The 23,706-nt window shown below is 35.9% G+C and overlaps 1 protein-coding gene across 1 annotated transcript; it reads left to right on the top strand.

Annotated features, from left to right (window-relative positions):
- The first annotated feature begins 4,689 nt into the window (after positions 1–4,689).
- Positions 4,690–22,977, top strand: LOC120354664. The gene is made up of 2 exons (XM_039442052.1): positions 4,690–5,666; positions 22,971–22,977. Exons 1-2 carry the CDS (start codon positions 4,690–4,692, stop codon positions 22,975–22,977), a joined length of 984 nt encoding a protein of 327 aa, XP_039297986.1.
- Positions 22,978–23,706: the final 729 nt, after the last annotated feature.

The raw sequence follows: 23,706 nt of genomic DNA, 5'->3' as shown, positions 1-23,706 counted from the left end.
ATAAACACCTCACGAGCACTTCACGAACATCAGAAAAATCTCACGAACCTTCAGGAACAAACCTCCATACAGCTAACGAACATTTCGTGAACCCTAGTAGAACAAACCTCACCCACCCCCACATCTGACTTCAAGAAACCAGACGCAATGGTATAACAAACTTTGAATACAATTAAGTATCTTAGGATACAAGATAGAGAGTATACACAGTATCTAGATGGAAGTATAGACAGTATCTATAATAGCAGATTATTTATAAAATAGCTAGTTCTTCATAGAGCAATGGAAAATATTGACAGGAGAGGCAACAGCATGAATAGAATGACACAAGTCCTGGCATATGCAGACGAGATTGTTATAATATCAAGAAACATAAGGTCACTGGAGGAAGTATTTCTACAGGTCAAGGACAAAACACAGCATATAAGTCTGGGAGTGAACACAAAGTACATGGAAATGAGCCCCAGAGGATCGAGAGAGCAGGGAGCCATCAGCATTGGAGATGACACGTTTGAAAAGGTTAAAAGCTTCACGTACCTGGGAACTGAGATTAATAGCAGTAATCGAATCTCAATTGGAATCAGACAAAGGATAATGCTTGGAAATTGTGCACACTTTGCAAATAGTTAACCGCTAAAATAAGAACTTCACACCAGTAACACAAAAATGAAAATATTCCTTACTCTTATAAAGCCAGTTGTCACATAAGGCCGCAAAACATGGACAATTCTACAAGAAGACAGCAAAGTTCTGATGGTCTTTGAAAGGAAGATAGTGAGGAGGATCTATGGTTCAGTCTATGAGAATGGTGAGTGGAGACTGAGGAAAAGCCGGGAAATAGAAACAATGCTGCGAGGCAAGAATATTCTACCATTCATCAAGGTTAGAAGGGGTTCAAATAATGAGAATCAATGATCAGTAATGGCAACTTTTCAATTTGAATTTTTGAGTTTAGTTCTTGTTTCATTGTTAATCCAATTATTGTAATCTTTGACCTAGTTCTTGGAAAAAAAAATTTCCTGGAAACTCATTGGTTACAATGAAAATTTTGCTCACATATAACTATGCAATGAAAAAAATTCAAATATGGGACGATCTGGCAACAAATATGCGTGGGTCCATTTTCATGAAGAGGAAGAAGAAAAAGAAGAAGAAGAAGAAGAAGAAGAAGAAGAAGAAGAAGAAGAAGAAGAAGAAGAAGAAGAAGAAGAAGAAGAAGAAGAGGAAGAATAAATGGAGAAGAAGAAAAAGAAGAAGTGCCTCCAGTTAGTGCCAGGTGCGCCGCCAAAGTCGCACTACAAATCAGTGAGGACGACTATTGTAGCAGAAAAAACAGTTTGAAGACTGTTCGATGTTTTCAACTCTTTTAAATCGCGGCATTGGGTAAACGACACTTCTCAAACTGAAACGCCAGAACACTTCAGCAATGTAGAAGGAGAAAAGCTTATTGACATTTCAACTTCAACGGACTTGTCAGTGGAAAAAAATCAAAGTTTTAATCCTAATCACTGTTTGTGTTTTTGAGTGGCACATTGGAAATGAATTTCCAGTTTGTGCAAGAAGGCCGTCTGCAATTTCATCTGCAAATTTCTACCTTTGCGAAAGTTTATTCTTGTAGATGTACATAGGTAAGTATTGAACATACAGCCTCTAATTCTGAATACTTTGAAGTAGTTAAATATGGTTTCAATGGGATACCTAGGCCTAATATTTTTCTGTACGCCGATCATATTTTATTTAAGTCAGAACAGTTCAGTGCAGATGAGATTTTTTTAAATCAATCAATAATCAATAATTTTATTCAATTCAAAACAATATACATAAAATAAATCAATATATTGTACAAAAAACACAATAACAAAAAAGTTTCTAATAAAATACAAAAACAGGCTTCATGGTGGGGTGTGCTGAAAAGAGAGAAAGGAGGAAAAATACCTAACCAACTATGGTTTTCCATGTAATAGGAAGGTAGAGGGTATGAAAGTAAGGAATGAAAGGTGAATAGGAGAAGAAAAGGGAAGTATAGGAGAAGAAGGTAGAAAAAAATAGAGTAAAAAAATGAGCAAAAATTGTAAGCGAGTTCACTTTCAACAAATAATTTATAAAAAATTGCCTTGCAAACAGTAGTTATAGCAGGAATCTCGAGATTCATACGTCGATATGGAAGAAAAAGTTACTGTGAGTCCAGGCACAGAATAAGTACAGAATGGAAACTTGTAATCAATCGCCTATCTAACCAATGCTTTTTAAATGACGCCAATACTAAACACGTCACGTGACGTTGGGAAGTTCCAATCCTGGTATTCTGATTGGCTCGTGGCAGTGAATGAGATCAATTGATCCGGATCATTAAAGTGATCCGAACCTACCATCAATACTATTACAATGCGGCGCTTCCTAACAAGATGGCGGATTTTAGCGTCAGGGTACTAGCCAAGTTTCCATACTGTATGTATACTGGTCCAGGTTTTCATCTGTAGTTTAGTTTTTCTTCTAATCTTAGAGTCTATGAGGAAGTGGTCCGGAGTAAAAGTAATTTCCCTTTGAGGGAAAAATTCCCTCTCTCTACATCTGATGCTATACTGACAGATTAAAGTGAATTGAGAAATTCCCCATCTCTCTCTCTCCCTCTCTCTCACTCTCTCTCTCTCTCTCTCTCACTCTCTCTCTCTCTCTCTCCTCTCTCTCTCTCTCTCTCCTCTCTCTCTCTCTCTCTCTCAATGTTAGCAGGCTAACGTACAGAAGTTGAGCTCCCGTTTCAATCGGTGTTTTGAGTGGGTTATTGTGAAAAGTTTTTCTTCAAATCTTGACAAGGTGTGCTTTGAATAGTATTACAGCCGATCGTGTGATTTGATAGTGGAAATCTCTTTTAGAAGCGTGTATAATCCATTTTTAAAGTTTTACATTAATGTCTAAACCGAACACTCGTTTCGGATCCAAGGCCGTTGTTGGTGATAAGGCTGCATCGTCACCTGCCCAAAAGCAGCAGCAGCGTGCGCAACAGAACAAACAACAACAGAGAGGGGATACTAGCCGGCCTCACTCCTCTTCGTCTTGCTCGTCGGCTGCAGACGGCGTCCCCGTTGCCATGACGACCCAGAGTCAAATCACCGAGGCATTGGAAGCGCTGCTGCTCTGCGATGACTTCTGCGATCGGTTTGCGGCGAGAATAGAAGACCGTCTGCGTGACAGCCTATGCGCGACCGTCACCGCTGCATTGGAGGGCAAGCTTCAGGCTGCTGTTGAGAGGATCGACATACTCTCCAAGGAGAATGAAGCTCTAAGAAAAAATGTGGAGCAGCTACAAATAGCCAGTGACAGCCGTTTGGATGGTCTCGCTCAGTATCAGCGGCGAAACAACGTGAGAGTGTCTGGCGTGCCGGAGACCGAGAACGACGAAGTATCGACGAGTGTGGTGGCCATGGCGGACCTCCTCAACTCCAAGCTGGGGTTGGCGATAAGGCCGGATGACATCGACCGGTGCCACCGCGTCGGGCGCAAAGCAAGGGCGAACGAGCAGTCTGGTGCACCACCCCGACCTCGGCAGGTGCTCATTAAATTCATCAGCTATCAGCGCCGCAGCAGTGTAATTTCATCCAGGCACAAGCTCAAGAGCACCGGAATTTCAATCCACGAGGACCTCACCAAGCCAAGACACATCTTCTTAAGGCGAGTGGCTGACAAAGTCGGCTACAAGAACGTGTGGTCCCGTGATGGCAAAGTGATTTGGAGAGAAAATGGTAAAATTTTTCAACGTTGATATGAATCTCGAATTCATTATGTATTATGTATTCATTATGTATTATAACGATTTGAGAGAATGAAGAGTGCTTGAAGGTTTCAAGAAGGAATTTCGCATGTGCAATGTATTTTTATTTTTAATTCAATTATTATACTGATATCTTAGATATGAATCTTGAATCCATTCCTTACTAGCATAATTTGAATGACTTAAGGATGCTTGAAAGTTTCAAGAAGTGTTCCAACATGTTCATATTTGTTTATTCCATTTTTCTTTACGTTATTTAATTTTTCTTATCTCTTCAACGTTGATTTTGTTTAATATGAATCTCGAATGCATGATGTATTACAACGATTCAAGAGAATGAAGAGTGCTTGAAGGTTTCAAGAAGTGATCTCACATGTGTAATGTATTTTTATTTTTCAAATCTTAATTTTTTTTTCTTCAACGTTGAGAATTGTCATACCTTTTTTTTATCATATTATCACAACAACAGTAATGTCTAGTACTCATAAAACTAATGCATTTTGCTTCTCACAGATTTATTTGCGGAAATAGCTCAGATTGTATATCTTTGTACAATTAGATATTTAGTGGGAGCTCCACTTTGTTCAAGTCTGAATATGTAGTAGAATACATACATATAAATATAAACTTTCTTGTCTTAATTTCATTTTTATTTTATTTTATTTATTTTTTCATTTAAAATACTTTAATCAATTATCAGTGACTCTTCATAGTCACGTAACATCTATATCTCTAAAATAACTCAATTATCAAATAAACTATTATTTTCTCAAATTGCTCAATTGGAAAACTATTCATAGTGTCATTGCATACGGTTTTTTGTACTGATATATAAATTTTCTCATTTCTTAATTATTAATATGTCTGATTTCATAAACGAGCTGAAGTCAGTTTTTTGTGATCATTCAAACGCACTAAAGATGTGTCATATCAACGCCCAATCTCTACCGGCGCACTTTGATGAGTTCAAATTGATGCTCTCACGTGTTAATATTGATGTTATTGCCATAAGTGAAACGTTTTTGAAGCCAAGTCTTCTGTCTAGCTATTTTGAGGTCCCTGGGTATACCCTATTCAGGAACGACCGAACCGGTAAGGGTGGCGGAGGTGTTGCTGTGTACATTCGATCGCAGTTTCCGGCCAAAGTAGTTGCATCGTCACCCCAATTATACTCATGTTCACCTGAATTTCTGATGGTTGAAGTGACGGTTGGCTCAGAGAACTTGTTGGTTGTGGTTGTATATCGACCTCCCAAAGCAGGTAGATTGTTCATCCTTGAAAGCGACCTGGTTAATGTTATGCATAGGTATCAGCATGTAATCACTCTGGGGGATTTCAATGCAGACCAGATGAAGGATACATTTGAAAGTAGGCAGGTGAGGTCCCTATTCGAGTCGATGAATATGACAATTCTCGATAGTTCACCCACTTTCCATACTGAGACTTGCCACACGTTGCTTGATCTTGCGATAGTCAGTGATCCAGATTTTGTCCTATCGAATGGTCAAATGTCATTCAGTATGTCAGCTCATGATTTGATCTATATCATCTATAGTCTTGAACATAACATCAGATATACTTCAAATAGTAAAGGCAGGAATCTGAGGGATATTGATCTGGACCGTTGCTTTGCTGATGCTGTGGAAAAGCCTTGGCACGATATTGTGCATTTGGATGATATCGATGATAAGGTGAATGCTTTCAACTCCATGGTTTTGTCAATTTTCGATCAACATGCACCGGAACGTGACTTCAAGGTCCAGCGTAGACCATGCCCTTGGTTTAATAGGGAGATATCTCTACTGAGGCGTGAGAGAGACAAAGCTAGGCGCGACCATTCGAGGACCGGCTGCAGTGTAGACTTTGTAAGGTATAAGACTTTGAGAAACCAGTTGAGGTCAGTTTGTAGGAGAGCTAAAATCCAATATTATAATCGGCTATTTGATGGTAAGCAATCTACTTCAGATCTCTGGAAGAACATTCGGAAGGTTGAGATTGTCCCTCCCAAGTCAAGAACTGCAGCTGTAAATGTGTCCTTGGACCAACTAAATAGGTTCTTCTCCACTCCGTCGCCACCCTCTTCATTTTCTCACCATTTATTGAACTATGCCATGATAAATCAAACCAATCACACACTTCCATGTGAAAAATTCTTCTTTGCTTACATCCTTCCTGAGAAAATCTCCTCAATTATCCTTTCAATTAGGAAAAATAATAAAGGTGTTGATGGCATTCCAATAACGTTCTATAAAATCATATTACCCATTATCCTTCCGGCAATTACACACATTTTCAACTTTTCCCTACAAATGGGAGTTTTTCCTTCACTTTGGAAGCATTCTTTAATATGTCCCGTCCCTAAAGTAAGTAGTCCTTGCTCCCCTGAAAACTTCCGTCCTATCAGCATAGTTTGCACTATTTCTAAGGCGCTTGAGAGGGTGGTACATGAGCAGACGACATCATACCTGAATTCATTCAATTTCTTTGATCAAAATCAGTCTGGCTATCGCCCATCGCATAGTACATCTACAGCTCTTTTGAAAATAACAGATGACATTCGTAATGCCATGGACAACCGTAAGTTCTCTCTCCTTGTCACATTTGATTTCACTAAAGCTTTTGATAACGTTTGCCATTCAATTCTGCTACATAAACTTGCAAATCAATGTAATTTTTCTAGTTCATGTCTCTGCTGGTTTGAATCCTACCTAAGCAATAGGTATCAACGTGTGAGAGGAGCTGATGGCAAGACTTCAGAGTGGTTACCTGTTGTAGCAGGCGTTCCTCAGGGAACAATACTTGGTCCCCTCCTCTTCTCTATTTATATGAATAATCTCCCTCGAATTTTTCATGACATATCATACCATATTTATGCTGATGACCTTGTGTGTTACAATCACTTTCCTTCCGACAGTGCTGCTGACTCTATTGCCGCGATGAATGTTAACATTCAGAATTTGATTGTTTGGGCTAATGCGCACTGCTTGAGACTCAATGCAAATAAATGCAAAAGCATCATTATCGCTTATGGTCGGTTGTATAACCAAATAGATTTTAATACACTTCCTCGAGTAATGCTGGCCAATCATGCTCTGCACTTTGAAAGTTGTGTGAAAGTCTTGGGCATACAGCTTGATAAAAACATGAATTGGTCGAATCAGATTGGTGAACTGACAAAGCGAGTGTTTGCCACTATGCATCAATTGAAACGGTTGAAAAATTTCCTTCCAACCCACCTTCGTGTTTCACTAGTACAGAGCTTGGTAATTCCCATCATTGATTACTGCAGCATCGTTTATAACGACATTACTGAGGAGCTGAATTTGAAATTACAACGATCGCTCAACTACGCAATTCGGTTTATTTTTGATGCGAGAAGAGATGACCACATCACTCCATATTACAGGAGGTTAAATTGGATGAAGTTGAAGGAGAGGAGACAATACTTCATGTTGAGTCTTGTTTATCAGCTGATTGTCAAGGGGAGAGGTCCTCAGTATTTGAAGGAAAGATTCACACTCCTGGCTCATATTCACAGCAGGAACACGAGACAGCATGAATACTTCCTTCAAATACCTCGTCACCGCACAGTTATGTATAATAACTCATTTACGGTCACGGCCTCAAGACTTTGGAACGATCTGCCCAATGATGTTATTTTTGCGGCAACCTTGGGTACGTTCAGGTCCAGGCTTGTTGCTCTGTTGAATGGGAATACATAGATATGTTTTTAGCCACAATCTTTTTGTAGATTTTATTGGAAATTTGCAATAATCGTTGTACAGTAACAATATTATTTTGCTTGTTTTGCTGGAGTATTGGAGCGTTTGATTGACACCTACTAATACCTGTAAATCATAATATCCAATGGCATTTTATTTTCGTTTATTGTATGTATTATTATGCATCTTACATTCTTTGTTAATTTTTTTTAGAGTTATATAGAATTATTATCTATGTATTATCATATCTCTTATTATTATGAGAATGTAATAGAATAATTTATGTTATGTAGCTGTGTTATCATTTAAGAATTTGTAATTTATCTTGAAAAAACATTCCTAATTCTTCAGTTCACCTTCTCGCCTATAAAAGTGTAAATCCACCTAACGGTACACGATGGGTCGACCGAACAGAGGCATGCCGAAGAATGAGGTCAATGCTCCGAAGCCAGATATTTCTGGAGCATTGTCCGAAGAGACCCTCCTCATTATTCGACAGCAAATTGAAGAGTCTGTCCACAGTGCTGTTTCAATGGCTGTGAAGTCTATTTTCGAGGAACTTCAGGCATTGAAGGAGGAGAACAAACAGCTGCACGATAGAATTCGTGAGCTGGAGGTGTCTTGTCACCTGAAGGTCGACGACCTCGAGCAATATGGGCGCCGACATTCTATACGTATTTTTGGGATCCCAGAGAGCGACAAAGAAGACACGGACCTGCTGGCGCTCGATGTCTTCAACAAGAAGCTGAACGTGCCCATGACTCTGGCAGATGTCAACCGCTCGCATTGTGTTGGAAGGCGTCAACCACCTCAACAAGGGCAAGCTAAACCCAAGGACCGACCCATCATAGTTCAACTCTGCAGCTACCAGACCAGGAAGATGATCTTCGACGCTAAGAGGAAGCTGAAGGGTTCCGGCGTCACCATTCACAAGGATCTGACTGCAGAACGTCTCAAAATCCTCAATGCTGTGGCCGACCGTCATGGGCACAGGAATGTCTGGTCATCTGACGGTAGGATTAAGATCTCTATTGGCGAGGAAGGATCCAAGAGGGTCCACACAGTCGAGAGGATGACCGACCTTTAAAAAATAAAGGTAAATTAAATCATTTCAGGATTCGATGACTAAGGTGCCCTCCACTACAATAATAGGAAATTCGTATTAATAGATTTCACAGTAGATATACCTTGGCATTTTTCATGAGCTGTCTTTCTGTTCTATAAATGAATCTTTCCACTACTATTTATGATTGTATACAAGGCAATTATTTCAAATGGAAGAGATCCACATTTGTTAATACTGATCAATAATTTATCTTGATATTAATTCCCAAAACTACATTCAATGCATCAACTACTTCACTCCAGAGGGTACTAAGAAAATAATTATCTCTATTCTTACTAATAATTACATCTCTTACCAAAATTATCTCCATAATTAATAATTTTCAAAATGCTGAATTTCAAATAAATTGGATTATTAACATACGTTATAGATATAGATGTAATCTATAGGTATAGATAGTAATCTCTTCTATATTAGGTGTACATAATGATATCTTCTACTATTGCCACAGCTCAAACAATAGAAGCTAATGTGTGAAGAGTTATTGATGGAACAGAGGGGTGGGTAGTCTGCTCATGTGCTTATAAAGGGGCTGTGTTTCATTTAACATTATCTTAGACATTCATCACTAAAATATTACAGTACTCAATTTACTACTTTTATTGTTATTGCAACTCTCAATAGTTAATTATACTTCTATTACTATATAATATTTTTAAACTTCACCGGTCAATCCTATTTAAAACTCATCTAAAATAATCTAGCTCTTCCTCAAGTGTCTCCTCTACTTCTTATTTTTCTTTCACATTTCTCTTCTTAATTTTATAGTTATTATGATTACTAGAATATTGTTGTAATTTTGCAATGTGATTTTTGTGATTTTTGTGACTTGTGACTTTTGCAATGATGATTATTATTCTTTTCTATTCTTCTTCGTATTCTTCCTCTTCTACTTCTCCTTCCCTTTCTTTTTCTTTTCTTCTTCTTCTTGTTTCCTTGATAAATCCAAGATCACAATACGATGTTCTGTTTCTTATTCTATAGTTCAGTTTCATAAGCTCTTCCCAATTATGCACATTCCTTCTTTCTCTTCTCTTCTTCCCTATTATTATCATTATTTTCCCTGTGATTTTCCCACTAGATATCCAGCATGTTCAAATGTTTATTTCTCTTTCTATCTCTATTTCTCTTTCTAACTATTTTCTTTCTATCTGATTACTTTCCACTAATATCCATATTTATATTCGGTTCTTTCTCACATTAAATCATACTATTCCTCTTCCATTTTATGCAAATATTATTCATTATCAGTTGTATTATGTATCTTTTCTCAATTGATAACTTTCTTCAAAGATTTTTCGTTTTTCTGCTGGCTTTTTCTTCTCTTTTGCAGTTTTTAATGAATCCATTTCGCTCTATCCCCACCTTGAACACAATCTTCCACTACCGGATTCCATCTCTCTCTATCTCTATTTGGACTCGATTTTCCACCACTGGATTTCATCTCTCTCTGTCTCCACTTGGACTCGATCTTTCCACTACTGGTTTCCTACTCGCACAATCTTCACTTTGACTCGATCTTCCACAACTGGATACCTTCTCGCTCTACCTCCACTCGGACTCGATTCTTCCACTACTGGATACCTACTCGCTCTATCTTAAATTGGACTAGATCTCCCAGTTCTTCCTCAATCTTCATCTTATTCACCATTAGGATTATTCATCACCGTATCTCCACAGATCACAACATCTACATCTTATTGATGTGTTCAGTGAATTTTTTGAACTGGTGATTTCAAAATAGTGAAGGGAGCCGAACTGTCAAGACATACAGGATGCACTCGAATCAAGAGACTTTTTCATTCAGGTTAAGTTTTATCAGTTTCATCCCCATTTTCCCCGTCATGTGTCGTTCTGAGGTCGGTTCACGATTGGTCTGCTGCTTCCATGATGCCTCTCACTGACACGTCAGCTCGCTTGCCCTCAAGTAGGTATGATTATTTCAATAATAGTAATAATGACGCAGGTATGTTTCTAGCAAATAAGCTCCACTCTTCCAAAAAACTTTTCAAGGCTGCTCACCTTAACATCCAATCCCTCAGCTGCCACATTGATGAACTCAGAGCAATTTTCCGTTTTCAGGACTTCAATATAATTGGAATTTCCGAATCATTTTTGAAGCCTAGTATTTCATCAAATTTTGTTGCATTACCTGGATATAATCTTTTCCGGAATGATAGATTAAATAAAGCTTGTGGGGGTGCAGCAATTCATGTGAAAGATGGTATCAAAACAAAAGTTTTAATCACATCTAAACAAGAGTATTGTTCCAGACCAGAGTTTATGCTACTTGAATTATCCTTATCTAGTACTGATAAATTACTCGTTGGCATCTGTTATCGCCCACCAAAAATAGGTCATTTCATAGATTTCGAAAGTGCCTTGCTTTCTCTTATGCCTTGTTATAGCCGTATACTAGTTATGGGGGATATAAAACACCGATTTGAACATGACAAATCATAACTTTGACTACTTTCAACTGACTACTATTTTCCAATGCCTAAACATGACTATTTTACCTCTCGATCCAACTCATCATACTAATGAATCTGACACACTCATTGACCTTCTCATTTTTAGTGATGCTAACAAGGTTGTTCAAGCAGGCCAAATCCCAGTCCCAGCTATTTCTGGACATGATTTGATCTACTGTGTTCTTTCCCTTAAGATACCTAAGCCAGAACAGAAAATTATCACTTATAGAGACTTCAAAAACTTTGATGGAGCCGCCTTCCTGACTGATGTGGCTCAGACTCCATGGCATCAAATTGAAGCGTTACCCTCAGTTGATGACATGGTCAAGACTTTCGAGAATTGGACTTTGACTCTGTATGACAAACATGCACCTTATGTGACAAGGAGGATTAATAGAAAACGACAAGTACCGTGGATGACTGAAGACATACTTAAGATGATGGGACGTAGAGACAAAGCACATAGAAAATTTAAAAAGACATTTGACTTGGACAGTTTGATAGAGTATAGGAGCCTTAGAAATAGAGTTAAACAGGAATTACAGAACTCAAAGATTAGGTACTTGAATTCGTTTATGACAAACAATAGACAAGACTCTAAATCACTTTGGCAGGGAATAAAAGAATTCGGGCTTGGCAAACAGAAATCGAATCCACAAATTGACTTACCATTGAACAATATAAATGACCATTTCGTTTCACACTCTAACCAACGCGACGAAGTTGTCATTGCTAATCATATAGATGATCTTGAAGAGCAGGTTACAAACTTAGATTTACCAATTACTGATCAATTTCATTCCCATCCAATCTCAGAAGAAGACACTTTCAGAGCAATTCAACGTATTCATAGTGATGAATTTAAAAAGACATTTGACTTGGACAGTTTGATAGAGTATAGTTTAGACAAAATTCCTATTAAATTTATCAAGAAGATGTTATTTGCTGTTTTACCAACCATTACATATATTTTCAACAAGTCACTTGAAGAAAGCATTTTCCCTGAAAACTGGAAGTTTGCTCTGGTTCGCCCTCTAAATAAAGTTCCATCACCCAATAAAGTTGAGGATTTTAGACCAATCAGAATTTTACCTGCATTGTCCAAAGTACTAGAAAGACTCATTCATGCTCAAGTTGTAAAATTTCTAGACAACAATAGTAAGCTCCATAACTTCCAATCAGGCTTTAGAAAATTCCATTCAACTGAGACAGCTCTGCTTCGTGTCACTGATGATATAAGGTTAGCTATGGACCAAAGAAAATGCACCATCCTCACCCTATTTGATTTTTCTAAAGCATTCGATACTGTTGATCATACAGTCTTTCTGAATAAGTTGGCTATTCTTGGTTTCAGTCGTTAGTTTGGTTTAAATCCTATCTATTAGGTAGGAAACAATGTGTATCTGTCGGTGACAATAAGTCTACTTGGAAAAATGTTATGCATGGAGTACCACAAGGTTCAATTTTAGGCCCTCTCCTCTTCACTTTGTATGCTAATGACCTTTCTTCCATTATCAAATTCTCCAGTTTCCATACTTATGCAGACGACCTTCAAATATATTTAAGCTGTCCCATAACAACAATTAATGAAACAGTTGGAATAATAAATCAGGATATCAATTCGATAGTGGAATGGACAAAGAAAAATGGCCTTAAACTTAATCCCATCAAAACACAACCCATTATAATTGGATATTCTTGTCTTATAAACAATATTGACCTTGAATCGATTCACAAAATTAGTGTAGACGGTAATGACATTCCTTACTGTAGCTCAGTTAAAAATTTAGGCATTATTATGAAAAATACTCTTGACTGGTCGGAACAAGTGAACAAAACTTGTAAAAAGGTATTCTCAGCCATGCATGTATTGAAGAAAATGCATGATATTCTCCCTAGAAACATTAAATTATTATTGGTTCAATCTCTCATCTTCCCACATTTAATGTATTGTAATTCTGTTCTTAACGATATGCAAGTCACTCTGAATGATAAACTACAGCGTTGCCAAAATTATTGTCTATGTTTCGTCTACTCTCTCCAACGCCATGATCATATCACCCCAGCCCACATTGCTAGTTCAACATTAAAGCTTCCCAATCAAAGGCTTTTTTGAATAGTCAAGCTTGTTAGAGATATCTTGAAATACAGTAATCCGAACTATTTTAAAGATGATTTCAAATTTGTCTCTGAAGGTAGGAGGATAGATGCTTCACATACTAGAACTGGAGAAAGTACTTTAAGGATACCCAATCATCGAACTACTATTTTCACAAAATCCTTCTTAGTCAGTGCCTGTCGTGCATGGAATGCACTACCTGTTTCTATCAGGTCCATCGAGAGCCGAGCGAGCTTCATCCTGACTTTAAAAAAACATCTTTTGGAACAAATGACTGAAACTGTCCAGCCCTAGAACGATCACATGACAACCATCCCCCACCTGTCCAACAAATACAAACCTTTAAACCTGTTTTAGAATGAATTGTATATATATATTAATATTATTATTATTATTATTATATTAATATATTATATAAACTCATGTTTTTTTCAATTATCCACTGCATACTGCTGTATATTACTGAAAGTTGATTACCCTGATCTACTTTCAGCCTACTTCATTTTATTAATCAATAACTTGATCTTATCTACCTATATAATTATTTTACTCTATCAATTTTCTGTTTTTTTTCTCTTAAATATTTATATTAATTAAAACTTCCACAAAATTTCCATTAATAAATAAATCCTTAGTTTAATTAATTAAATCAACATTTTGGTAGAGAGTTAGTGGGGAGGATATTTTTAATATTCTTTCCAAAGAATGGACATTGATATGTCCAAAGCTCTGCCAATTTATGTAGATGCATAACAATATAATTATCTATAGTTATTATATTACAAATTACTTTTTCATATCATATACAGTTCAATAATTATTTTCTTAGTCTATATTATGTAAATTCATCTATAATTTTGCTGTATTGTAAGCTATTGTATATAAGTGTATAAGCCAGTATATATTGTAATCTACATAAATAAAGTACTCAATCAATCAATCTCTCTCTCACTCTCTCTCTCTCTCTTTCTCTTTCTCTCTCTCTCTCTCTCTCTCAACATCTATTGCTTAATAATCTAATGCTATACTGTCAGATTAAAGTGAATCCTTATCTCTACAATAATCTAAGTTCTATAATATCCATATTATGCTTGGTTTCCAACTGACAGTCAAGAGTTCAATCAGACTGTTTATCAATATTATGCATGTGTGAAAAATTGAGCTCTTTTGCTGTACAAGCAGCCAGTCGTTATTGTTAAAGTGTTTTCTCCGACAATATGTGAGTATAATTGAATGAGCTAGCATATCTAAAAATACTTACATATTCTCAGACCTATTTCACTCGGGGGTGGTATCTTAATACTCAATGCCTATAGTTACCATGAAACTCTCTTAAGAATATGCGATTTCCACTCACATTCAATTCCCATGAACAAGAATTAAAACTTCTGACATTATCCTTATTCAAAACCACTGAATATTCTTTTGGTAACTTAATAGTGTGTTTAAAGTCACCTTCACTATCAATATCGATAATTTTAAGGTCAATTTTGCCATTATCGGCAAATGTTACCTTTGTTACTACAAACCAATCAAAAGGATAAAATTCATAACCCCAATTGGCTAGTGGATTTGCTTGTACAGAGAACTCATTGAAACTTCTCCAATCAAAATAGTGAGACATTGTGTGAACTTATCAGCTCGACTGTTTAGAGAGAAGTGACACGTGTGCTACACCTCCCTGTGGCTGAATGTTTCCCCAGAGAAGTGACGCCTGTGCTACGCACCCTATCATCTTGAAGTAGCACGTGTTTGTCTCACCAAGAAAATCATTAAAGTTCACTGTACTTCAAATTCAAATTTCTCCCTCATATGCCAAGTGTTATCCTTTCACAAGATTTTATGTTTTCGGAGACAACACAAAGCCTTTATATTGTGCTAACCCCATTTTTGTTGTTATCATTTCTGCAACCTGATTTTTGGAAAGGTTATGTTGTTTATCTTCTATCCAATTCATATTAAAACTAATGTGTGCGTAGCCACAATAATAAGCTATCATATAAGCAAACATAGGCTATCTTATGGATGTGTAACTGGTGGAGGTATTTTTAACCCTACACCACACCTGACATCATTTCTGTAACCAGAGATATCTTTGTCTCTATTTGATAAATCTTCCAAAATATAAAATAAATAAAAATACATGTGGTTTGATAGACATTCTTGCAGTCTATACCACCGCTGCACACCAATGTAAACAGAGGGGGATTGTTTCTTCTCTCCTATAATATTTGCTAAAGCTAACTGCTATCAATTCATCTACCGGTATTTGAATCCTCTATTGGTTGGGAGCTTTTAGTGGATTTGTTCATTCAAATGCATAGATTATCATCCTTATCTAACTGTCACCTATTTTAGCAACTAGCAACTACGAGCCAGGAACTTCAATTAAAAATACTAATAAAATTCAACTTCAGGTTTATTGAACTAGATAGGTAGAACAAATTAATAAAAGTCAGGTAACATGTCAAATTCTCAAAGAGAACAAAGTTATTCAGCAATCGATTCAGGTCAAGAAGACATACTCAATTTCTAATCTATACATTTTGGGAACCTGCTAACTTGCTGCATTCAAATTCGGGCCTCGGTCATTCTATGTTGCTAAATTTCCAGCTTTAATACAAAGACAACAAAAGTTTGGCACTTACCATTTTTACAATTCAAATTTCGACTCTTCAGAAACACTCACATATGATTTAAGAAAACTCACTATACTGGTACTCACATGCACAAATAATTTCCTGGTTCTACTCTCACTAACAATATTAGATTTTGGTTCCTATTTAAATACATAGAAATTACTGATAACTAAACAAACTTCTCAATTTGTCCCTCTGGATGGGCAACAGACCCATTTAGAGGACTGAGGCTTGCGCACCATTACATGATTTTCCGTTCACGTCTCAATACCAACTGTGGCCTTTTCCCTGAAAATTATTCCCCCTCCACGAGCGTTGAGCATAACTTCCAGTGGAACAGCCAAAGCTGCAAAAAGGTCAATGCTCGTACAATTTTCAAATATAGTGGCTTTTTCGACATGAAATTGAAACTCTATTTGAAAAATGCACGACAATTGCTTTAATTTTGACAACTAAGTTAGCAAATTCAAACAAGACAGAGTCAATTCTCACAATAAAATCGCAGGGTTCAACAAACAGTAAAAATCAAAGTTCATTCCAGTTCAAAAACCTGAAAAATAATATAAGATACACACAAACAAAACTACAATACTAGCATCTCAATATCACACTATTACAGATGAATAAATTGAGATAATCTATGAATGCAGCCGAACATTGCAGTCTCATAACAGACCCCTCTTCCAAATTTTTAATTGTGTCAGCTATTTCATCATGAATGCTTTTCACAGTGACTTCCTTCTCGTTTTTCTTAATAAAATCTCCTATATCATTTTTAGTTGCATACTTGTCTGCAATTTGATTAATCAGAGTAGCAATAGCATCTTTTGTAATGAATTGTTCAATACCATCCATAATATTAGCTTTTATTGCACTCACCATTTAAGATAATCGTTTTTCAAACTCTTCCTTTGTTAATGAAGAACTAGTCAATTTCTGCAAAGCAGATTCTAAATATTGCTTATCAATTGGTGATGGTTGTGTTTCATTTACTTTAGTTAAAATTTCTGTACTAAGCTGTTATAATTTAGTATTGAGGTAGTTTCTGTCCAACACCTCCAAATTCTTAATTTTATCTGATATTGCTTTTAATTTCTCATCTAAATAACCTTTATCAAGTTTATCATTGTTAATACTGATCAACTGGGATGAAAAGCTGTCTGTTAAAGTTTTCACTTCTCCTAGAGCGGATTCTTAAGTTAGAGTTCTCTCTGCAATAGCTTTATCAATATTGGCACTAAAATTTTGTAATGAACTTAGAATATGTTCTCTTTCAATTATGCTCACACCGATATTCTTAGTATTTTCTGAAACGAGTTTGGTTATTTGTGAATCCAAATAAAATTCCACAGCTTCGCTGATTCCTTGCTGATTTATCAATTCAATTATTTTATGTGTTATTGAGTCAATATCACATGTAAGATTAGCACTACTAGGTGTATCAATCCGACCGAATCGATGCAATGTCATCATAACACTAAACAATTAGTTTCGCTTCTTTCAGCTCTTCAATCATAGACACGATCTCAACATCATGTTAAGTGTTGCCAGAAGCTTTTGAGGAATAGAGTAAATTTAATCTTTCCACTAATTTGTCAAAATTATCAAAGTATTGATAAATTCTATCATGAGAATTATTTTTTGCAAATTTCAATAAACCTCATCCCTTCTTTTTACTATTTTTTTACTGGGAAATAATTTCTGAATCATTTGCGATTTAATTCCCTGATTATGTTTAACATACCCTCTTTGATCTAAATGTATGCTTGTAAGTATTGCAATTTTTTTATATTTATCCAGATCTCTCTGATTATAAAGATTCGAATTTGGCCTTGAACTGAATAATTACTCAAGTAAACCATGTGTTATATGAAATCTGTCATTATAAATATCTATATACCTGTTATCGAATATTACTTGCTGATCTCCAATATAATACATGTCATCTTTAGAATCGTATGAAATTCCATAACTAATTGAATTATTCAATTTTTTCGCATGAAACGTTTTCAGGTATTGTGCCAACACCTCATCGTTTTTACAAGAACCAAGTAAACAGTTTTCAAATTTAGTTAAGCTTAAAAGATTCTCTGTTGAACTCCCATAGCTTTTATCATAACTCGGCTCCTCCTCATCATCAATCTCCATGCTCTCTTCTTCCTCTTTTACTTCTTCCTTTTTTCGTGTAAAACCATGATTAGAGTGGAAACTAGATTTGGTTTCTCCCAGTTCGATTATTGCCTCTATCAACGGTGAGAGCGTTTTCCCATTGTATTTCTCCAATCATTTTTCAAAATTAAGTAAGCTTCTATGCTTGTCATTGATTACTTTTCTCAATTTCTTAATCTTATCAATTAAACCAATGTTCTTGCTATTTAGTTTTCTCCTACCTGTTTCAGACAACATGACTGTACAAAGAATTGATCTCTACTGAACGGTAAGAGATGTATCGAGTGAATCTCAGTACTTACCACTATTAATTCCGCACTCGCTCATAATAGTTACAAAATTATGAGGATATGATTCCAAACTTTATGGCAAAGTTTACTGAAATCTTTATAAGAAATATCTCCTCCAACATGATCTCTGTGAATTAATTTGAGACTCAATAAATCTATCTTGAAGATTATAATCATATTTGCATTGTCCCTAATGAAATGGTTCTGCTTAGCTCCATAACTCTGAATTGAATATGCTGTGTCAATATTACAATGTCGGCCCATAGTAAAATATTCTCTTATTTGAGGTACATGATTAAGTTGTAAATCATCAAATATAACTAAAGAATATTCTGATATTTTGTTCGGATGTGGTATAGTTTCAGAATTGTTGTTTATATGAAATTCAATATCCTTCATGTTGGAAAAAACGTTTTTTAAAAAAATATATTTATCTTGATACTCACTCTTGGTATGTAAGTATATAGTTTCAAATCTCAACCCATTCTTTGAAAAAATTTAATTAAATAGCAAATTGGTCTTGCCACACCCCGAAGACCCTATTTAAAGGATCCTTGCATTATGAGGTAACAACTTACCGTTTTTACACCATGCTGGGATTTCTTTCTGTCTTATAATCTTGTCAAAATTCACTATCGGAATATTACTCATGTTAGACACGTGTACAGCATGTGATCTGATAAGGAACTAATCATTTTTCGTAAGTTATCAATATTGTTGTTATCAAAGGGGGAGTGTGTGCTACCACATGGCTCTCAGAGTGTGTGTATGTGTGTGTTATCACATCAGAATGCGGTCGAAGCATGCTGGCTCTCACTCCCCCTTTACAGGAATGTACTAGCGAACTGCTAGAAGTTTCTCACTTCAATATATCCTTCCCTCTCTCTCTCCCTCTCCCTCTTTACGAGAATGCAAACAACACAAGATAGAAGTATCTGCGCTCTCTCTCCCGCACCCTCTTTTATGGCCCTGCTTCTCCTTATCTATCACATGCTCAAAGATTTTCTAAAGCAAATTACAAAAATGAAACTACAGATTGAAATGAAACTGAGGAGCATTTTTTGATAAAGACGTATTATATTTACACCAAATCTTCGTGACATTTACAGTAAATACAATGTATTACAACATGATATAACAATAGATTATTTTTCATCTAATAGTTGACTTCTACTAATATAACTGGGTGTTGAAAATCCAATCCACTTAACAAGCAATCCTTTTTTATCATGCTTTAATATTTTTTCAATCAGATATACTTGTCTCTCCGATTTGTTTAATTGTGTTTTTTTAATTCCTTCTTTGTAAAACCTACCACTAATTACTTCTCCGTTTAGATCTCGCAACCTGTACATTACAGGTTGAGAAGGGAATATAGAATGAATCACAAAATACTCTGTGCTCCAATTTATGTCATACAATTTATAAAAAAAACCCTATTCTTTGAGATTCATACGATATCTCCTAGCTTAAATTTTGGTTTTGAATTTTTCAATTTATATTGTCTATTGAATGCAGAATTCAAAGACATTAAAACATGATTACAATCTTTCTTGTGAACATCTTTAGGTTTCATTCCAATTGAAGTGTGCGTTGTTGTGTTATAATTTCGAACCAGACTGTCTAGATTGCTTATCCAGTTTTTGGTTCCACGTTCAGTTAAATATCTATAAATTTCTGCTTCAATTGTTCTATTAAACCTTTCAACTATGGAAGCTTTCTTATCACTAAAAGCATGGTAATGTTTAATACAGTATCTATCTAATAATGCTTTAACTTTTGAATTAAAGAATTCTGTTCCCTGATCTGATTGGAACAACTTAACTCCCTTATTTTCAGAAATAATTGGTTCGAGTGCATCAAATACAGATTGACTTGACTTGTCTTTTAATGGTACACAATATGCGAATTTTGAAAAACAATTAATAACAACTAAGATATACCTATAACCTTTATTGAAACGTGATAAACTGTCCATCTCAATGAGATCAGCTTGAAGCAAGTCTTTTTCACTTTTCAACTCATATTTGCAAGTGGGATAGTTGACACGTGGCAAGCTATGAAGTTCTAACGCTATCTTAGATCTAATAATATTCATATTTATAATGGGAAATCGAAATTAGTGGTGTTGGATGATGGTCACGGGACATACTGAGCAATCAGTCAGAGCGTTGTCAGCACTCTATAATGTCCGAAAGGCAAAGTGTCCATGCCATTCTCTGCAATGTATCTCTTGTCGTCATAAGGACTCAAGCAGATTTTTACACATTCAATCTGATACATGGTGTGATTATAGGATCTTATCATATTGAATTTTTCAATGTGTTCACAACGTTCAATCAGCGATTTCTTGTATAAATTCAATTAAGTTCTCTACATTTCACTCTGGTCTGTACACCCTTTGCTACACATTTATTTACAGGTTCTTCATTCTCATTACATACTAAATATGAGTAAAGTTTAGATCGAATCCCAATAAATTGACGGATAGGCTTTGAGGCTGTCTTATCCTTGAAATTTCCTACAACTTTATTTCTCTCCATGGAAAAGCAGGGGTGGTAAGGGAGGTAGTTACTAGTGTCAAAAAGGTTCAAATTTTCTTCAATCAACTGATACACATCCTCTACTTTTACATTTAAAAGAAAACTATCAGTATCAGTCATACAGAGTTCTACGCGATCCCACAGTATAATTTTTTGCAATTTGCAATAGAAAAAATCGTACATATGGAATCTACTCAACTCCAGTACGGAAAACCCGGAATAGATAGGCTTGTTCATTTTCAGTTCCAACTTACGAGAGAAAACCGCAATCATATTCGGACTAATTATTTGCCAGCGTTTGCATAACAGATTTGAAATGTACTTATCTAATCATTTTTCGTCTGTGATAATTTCAACATTGATATGTTTGCTAACTGATTGAATAGTCTTGCCAAAAATAAGATTACAACAGGCCTTAAAGAAAGATACTTCAAATTTATTTTTCGCTGTCTGTCTATTGCGGATATTGAAATCAATGTAGCTTTTTAGCCAGAGAGATTGGGAAAAGCTAATTATGCGATGTACTTTCATTAATTGCAAACCGAGCTGGAGGTAGAGTTTTAAATTGAGGTAGTGAACAATGTACTTTTCATGGTCAAAAAGTGTGTTCATGAGCTTTTTGGTTCCAGTTTGACCGTTCTTATTTGTTTGATAGTTTGACAGCAATTCGTTTGGAGGTGTTTGGTGGAGAGGCACAAGTGAGAAGCTGGCATGCTTATCATGTAACTTTTTCGGATACTTGAGATCACATTCTATTATATATCCAGTTTCTGAATTGCTGTCCAAATTCGCGAAATCAAGCTTGGAAATTTCTTCCTCTGTGAGGAATTTGAAATTTCCAACAGGTAAGTTTCGACTCATGGCCTCCGAGTATAAACTGTTCGCATCAATATAAAGGAGATAATTACTTGGTTTTGAGGGGTCGTATGTCTCAGGTAGATGCTTGTTATTCCCCTCACAATAACGTTTACCGATAAATGAGACCCCGCCCCTCATCACTACCTCAAACATGACAATTCCAGGTAAAGTGCGCGAGGGAAACAAAATGAGTGACGTCAAGGCCTCATGAGCTAAAAAGCATAGACCTCATAGATTCAAAAACTTCCGCTAATAGCAACACATCCAAACATAAATAGAAATCGTGATATTCACTGAGAGATTTCAGTTTGAATGTCGAGAACACTCTTTGCGCATGCTGATATTCTTCGCGAGACAGAGGTGTATCAGTTAAATCATTATGAAAACATTTGATGGGAGGAAGTGATGTTTCTGCGAATTTTTTGGGACAACTCATGTATGAGTAAGGATATATTCCTTTTTTCAACAAGAGATGTCTGTGTTTGCATGGCAGGTCATGAAACACTGAAAATAAACGTTCAAACTTATTTTCCATGTCTGTACTCTCTACCAAATTATGCACCAATACTTCCACGGATTCGTTCATAAACTTGTAGGAATCTAAAAATTTTATTTTTCCTACTGAAAGTGTCAAAAATCTCTCTGATATTTGCAATGCAGGAAATTTCTTTTTTACATTCACCAAGTGCTCTCAGAATGAAATGTGAATCAAACCCGGAGAAATTGTGAAAATAACAAGAAATGTACTCCAGAGTACGAGCTGATAAATTACAAGAAACGTGGGCTGCACATAGGTAATTTCCAGTTTCATGCGCATGGTGATGACATATAATATCGGTGTCTAAGAACGGTTTGGCGCAAAGCCCACAGTTTACCGAATTTTGAAATTCATGCTCTTGACTTTTGGATAAAGGTTGCATCGGAATTTAGCGTTTCATATCCTCATACAAAATGTCAGAGAGATCTGTAATTTCCTGAAGAAATTTCTCCATGATTTTTCCATCTAAATTACTCGATCTATGGAGTACAGGTCCATGAGCGATTTCCCTGTTCACATTGATAACAACAAAACAATACCCGCAGGGAATATGTCGCGCTGTTTTCTTTGTATAGCTATGAGTAATTTCATCAGAATCGGATTCATCATCATCATTATTATTATCGATATTAACAACGTAAGTTTCTAAATCCATGTAAATTGTATACTTTTTCTTCAATGTTGCTCCTAGTTTCTTAAATTTAATTGTGTCTCTGCGTTTAGGATATGAAACGCGCTGTGATTCAAACTTGGAACAAAGCTGCTCATGTTTCATCAAATTTGCTTTCCCATCACAATTTTTAGATTTGATGGATGTAAATCTATGAAAACAGAAATTACAAATGTGTACTTGACCGTCGTGTTTTGAAAGGTGAGAGAGAAGGCGCGATAATCCGTTTTTTCCATTTGTGGTATTAATTAAACAAAAATGCATTTCTCCTGCATTGGCTTTCAACATTAAAAGATTAATTTGGTGTTTACGAGTGCGGAAAATGCTTGTGCGGTAGGGGAAAAACTTTTTGTTGTCATACGCAATGACTTGAACTGCAATATCCAGATTCAGTATTTCAAATTTCTTAATATCGTGTATCGTCACCAGAAAATTTACACCTCGCATATTAAGTGTGTGAGCAAACTTGCTCAAATATATTATAGTCAAGTGTGAGTCCTTTGGTTTCTGATGGAAATATGCGAGGACTGACCATAAAAAGCATTTTTCGTCAGACAGATTTTTGACGTTTATAATACAATGTTTGTTTTTAAGAAACTGGGGTGTTTGAATGAAACTAGATTGAATATTGAAAATTTAATCACGTTCACATCCAGTGAGTCAATTTTCTTCAACACCCAACCGCTGCCATGTTGAACAAAGTTCTCAAAAGATGACAGGATTTTTCTTATGGCCAACATGAAATGATCATTAAAATCTTCAAAATACTCAAGCATGTTTAGTGCTATG

Source organism: Nilaparvata lugens, chromosome X (genome assembly GCF_014356525.2).
Source record: "Nilaparvata lugens isolate BPH chromosome X, ASM1435652v1, whole genome shotgun sequence".
Taxonomy (NCBI): domain Eukaryota; kingdom Metazoa; phylum Arthropoda; class Insecta; order Hemiptera; family Delphacidae; genus Nilaparvata; species Nilaparvata lugens.
The sequence above is the reverse complement of the archived record's forward strand: the minus strand, read 5'-3'. Positions and strand labels throughout refer to the sequence as shown.

Coding starts and splice junctions, on each gene's coding strand:
- LOC120354664 (XM_039442052.1), top strand. CDS start 4,690: ATGTGTCATATCAACGCCCAATCTCTACCGGCGCACTTTGATGAGTTC.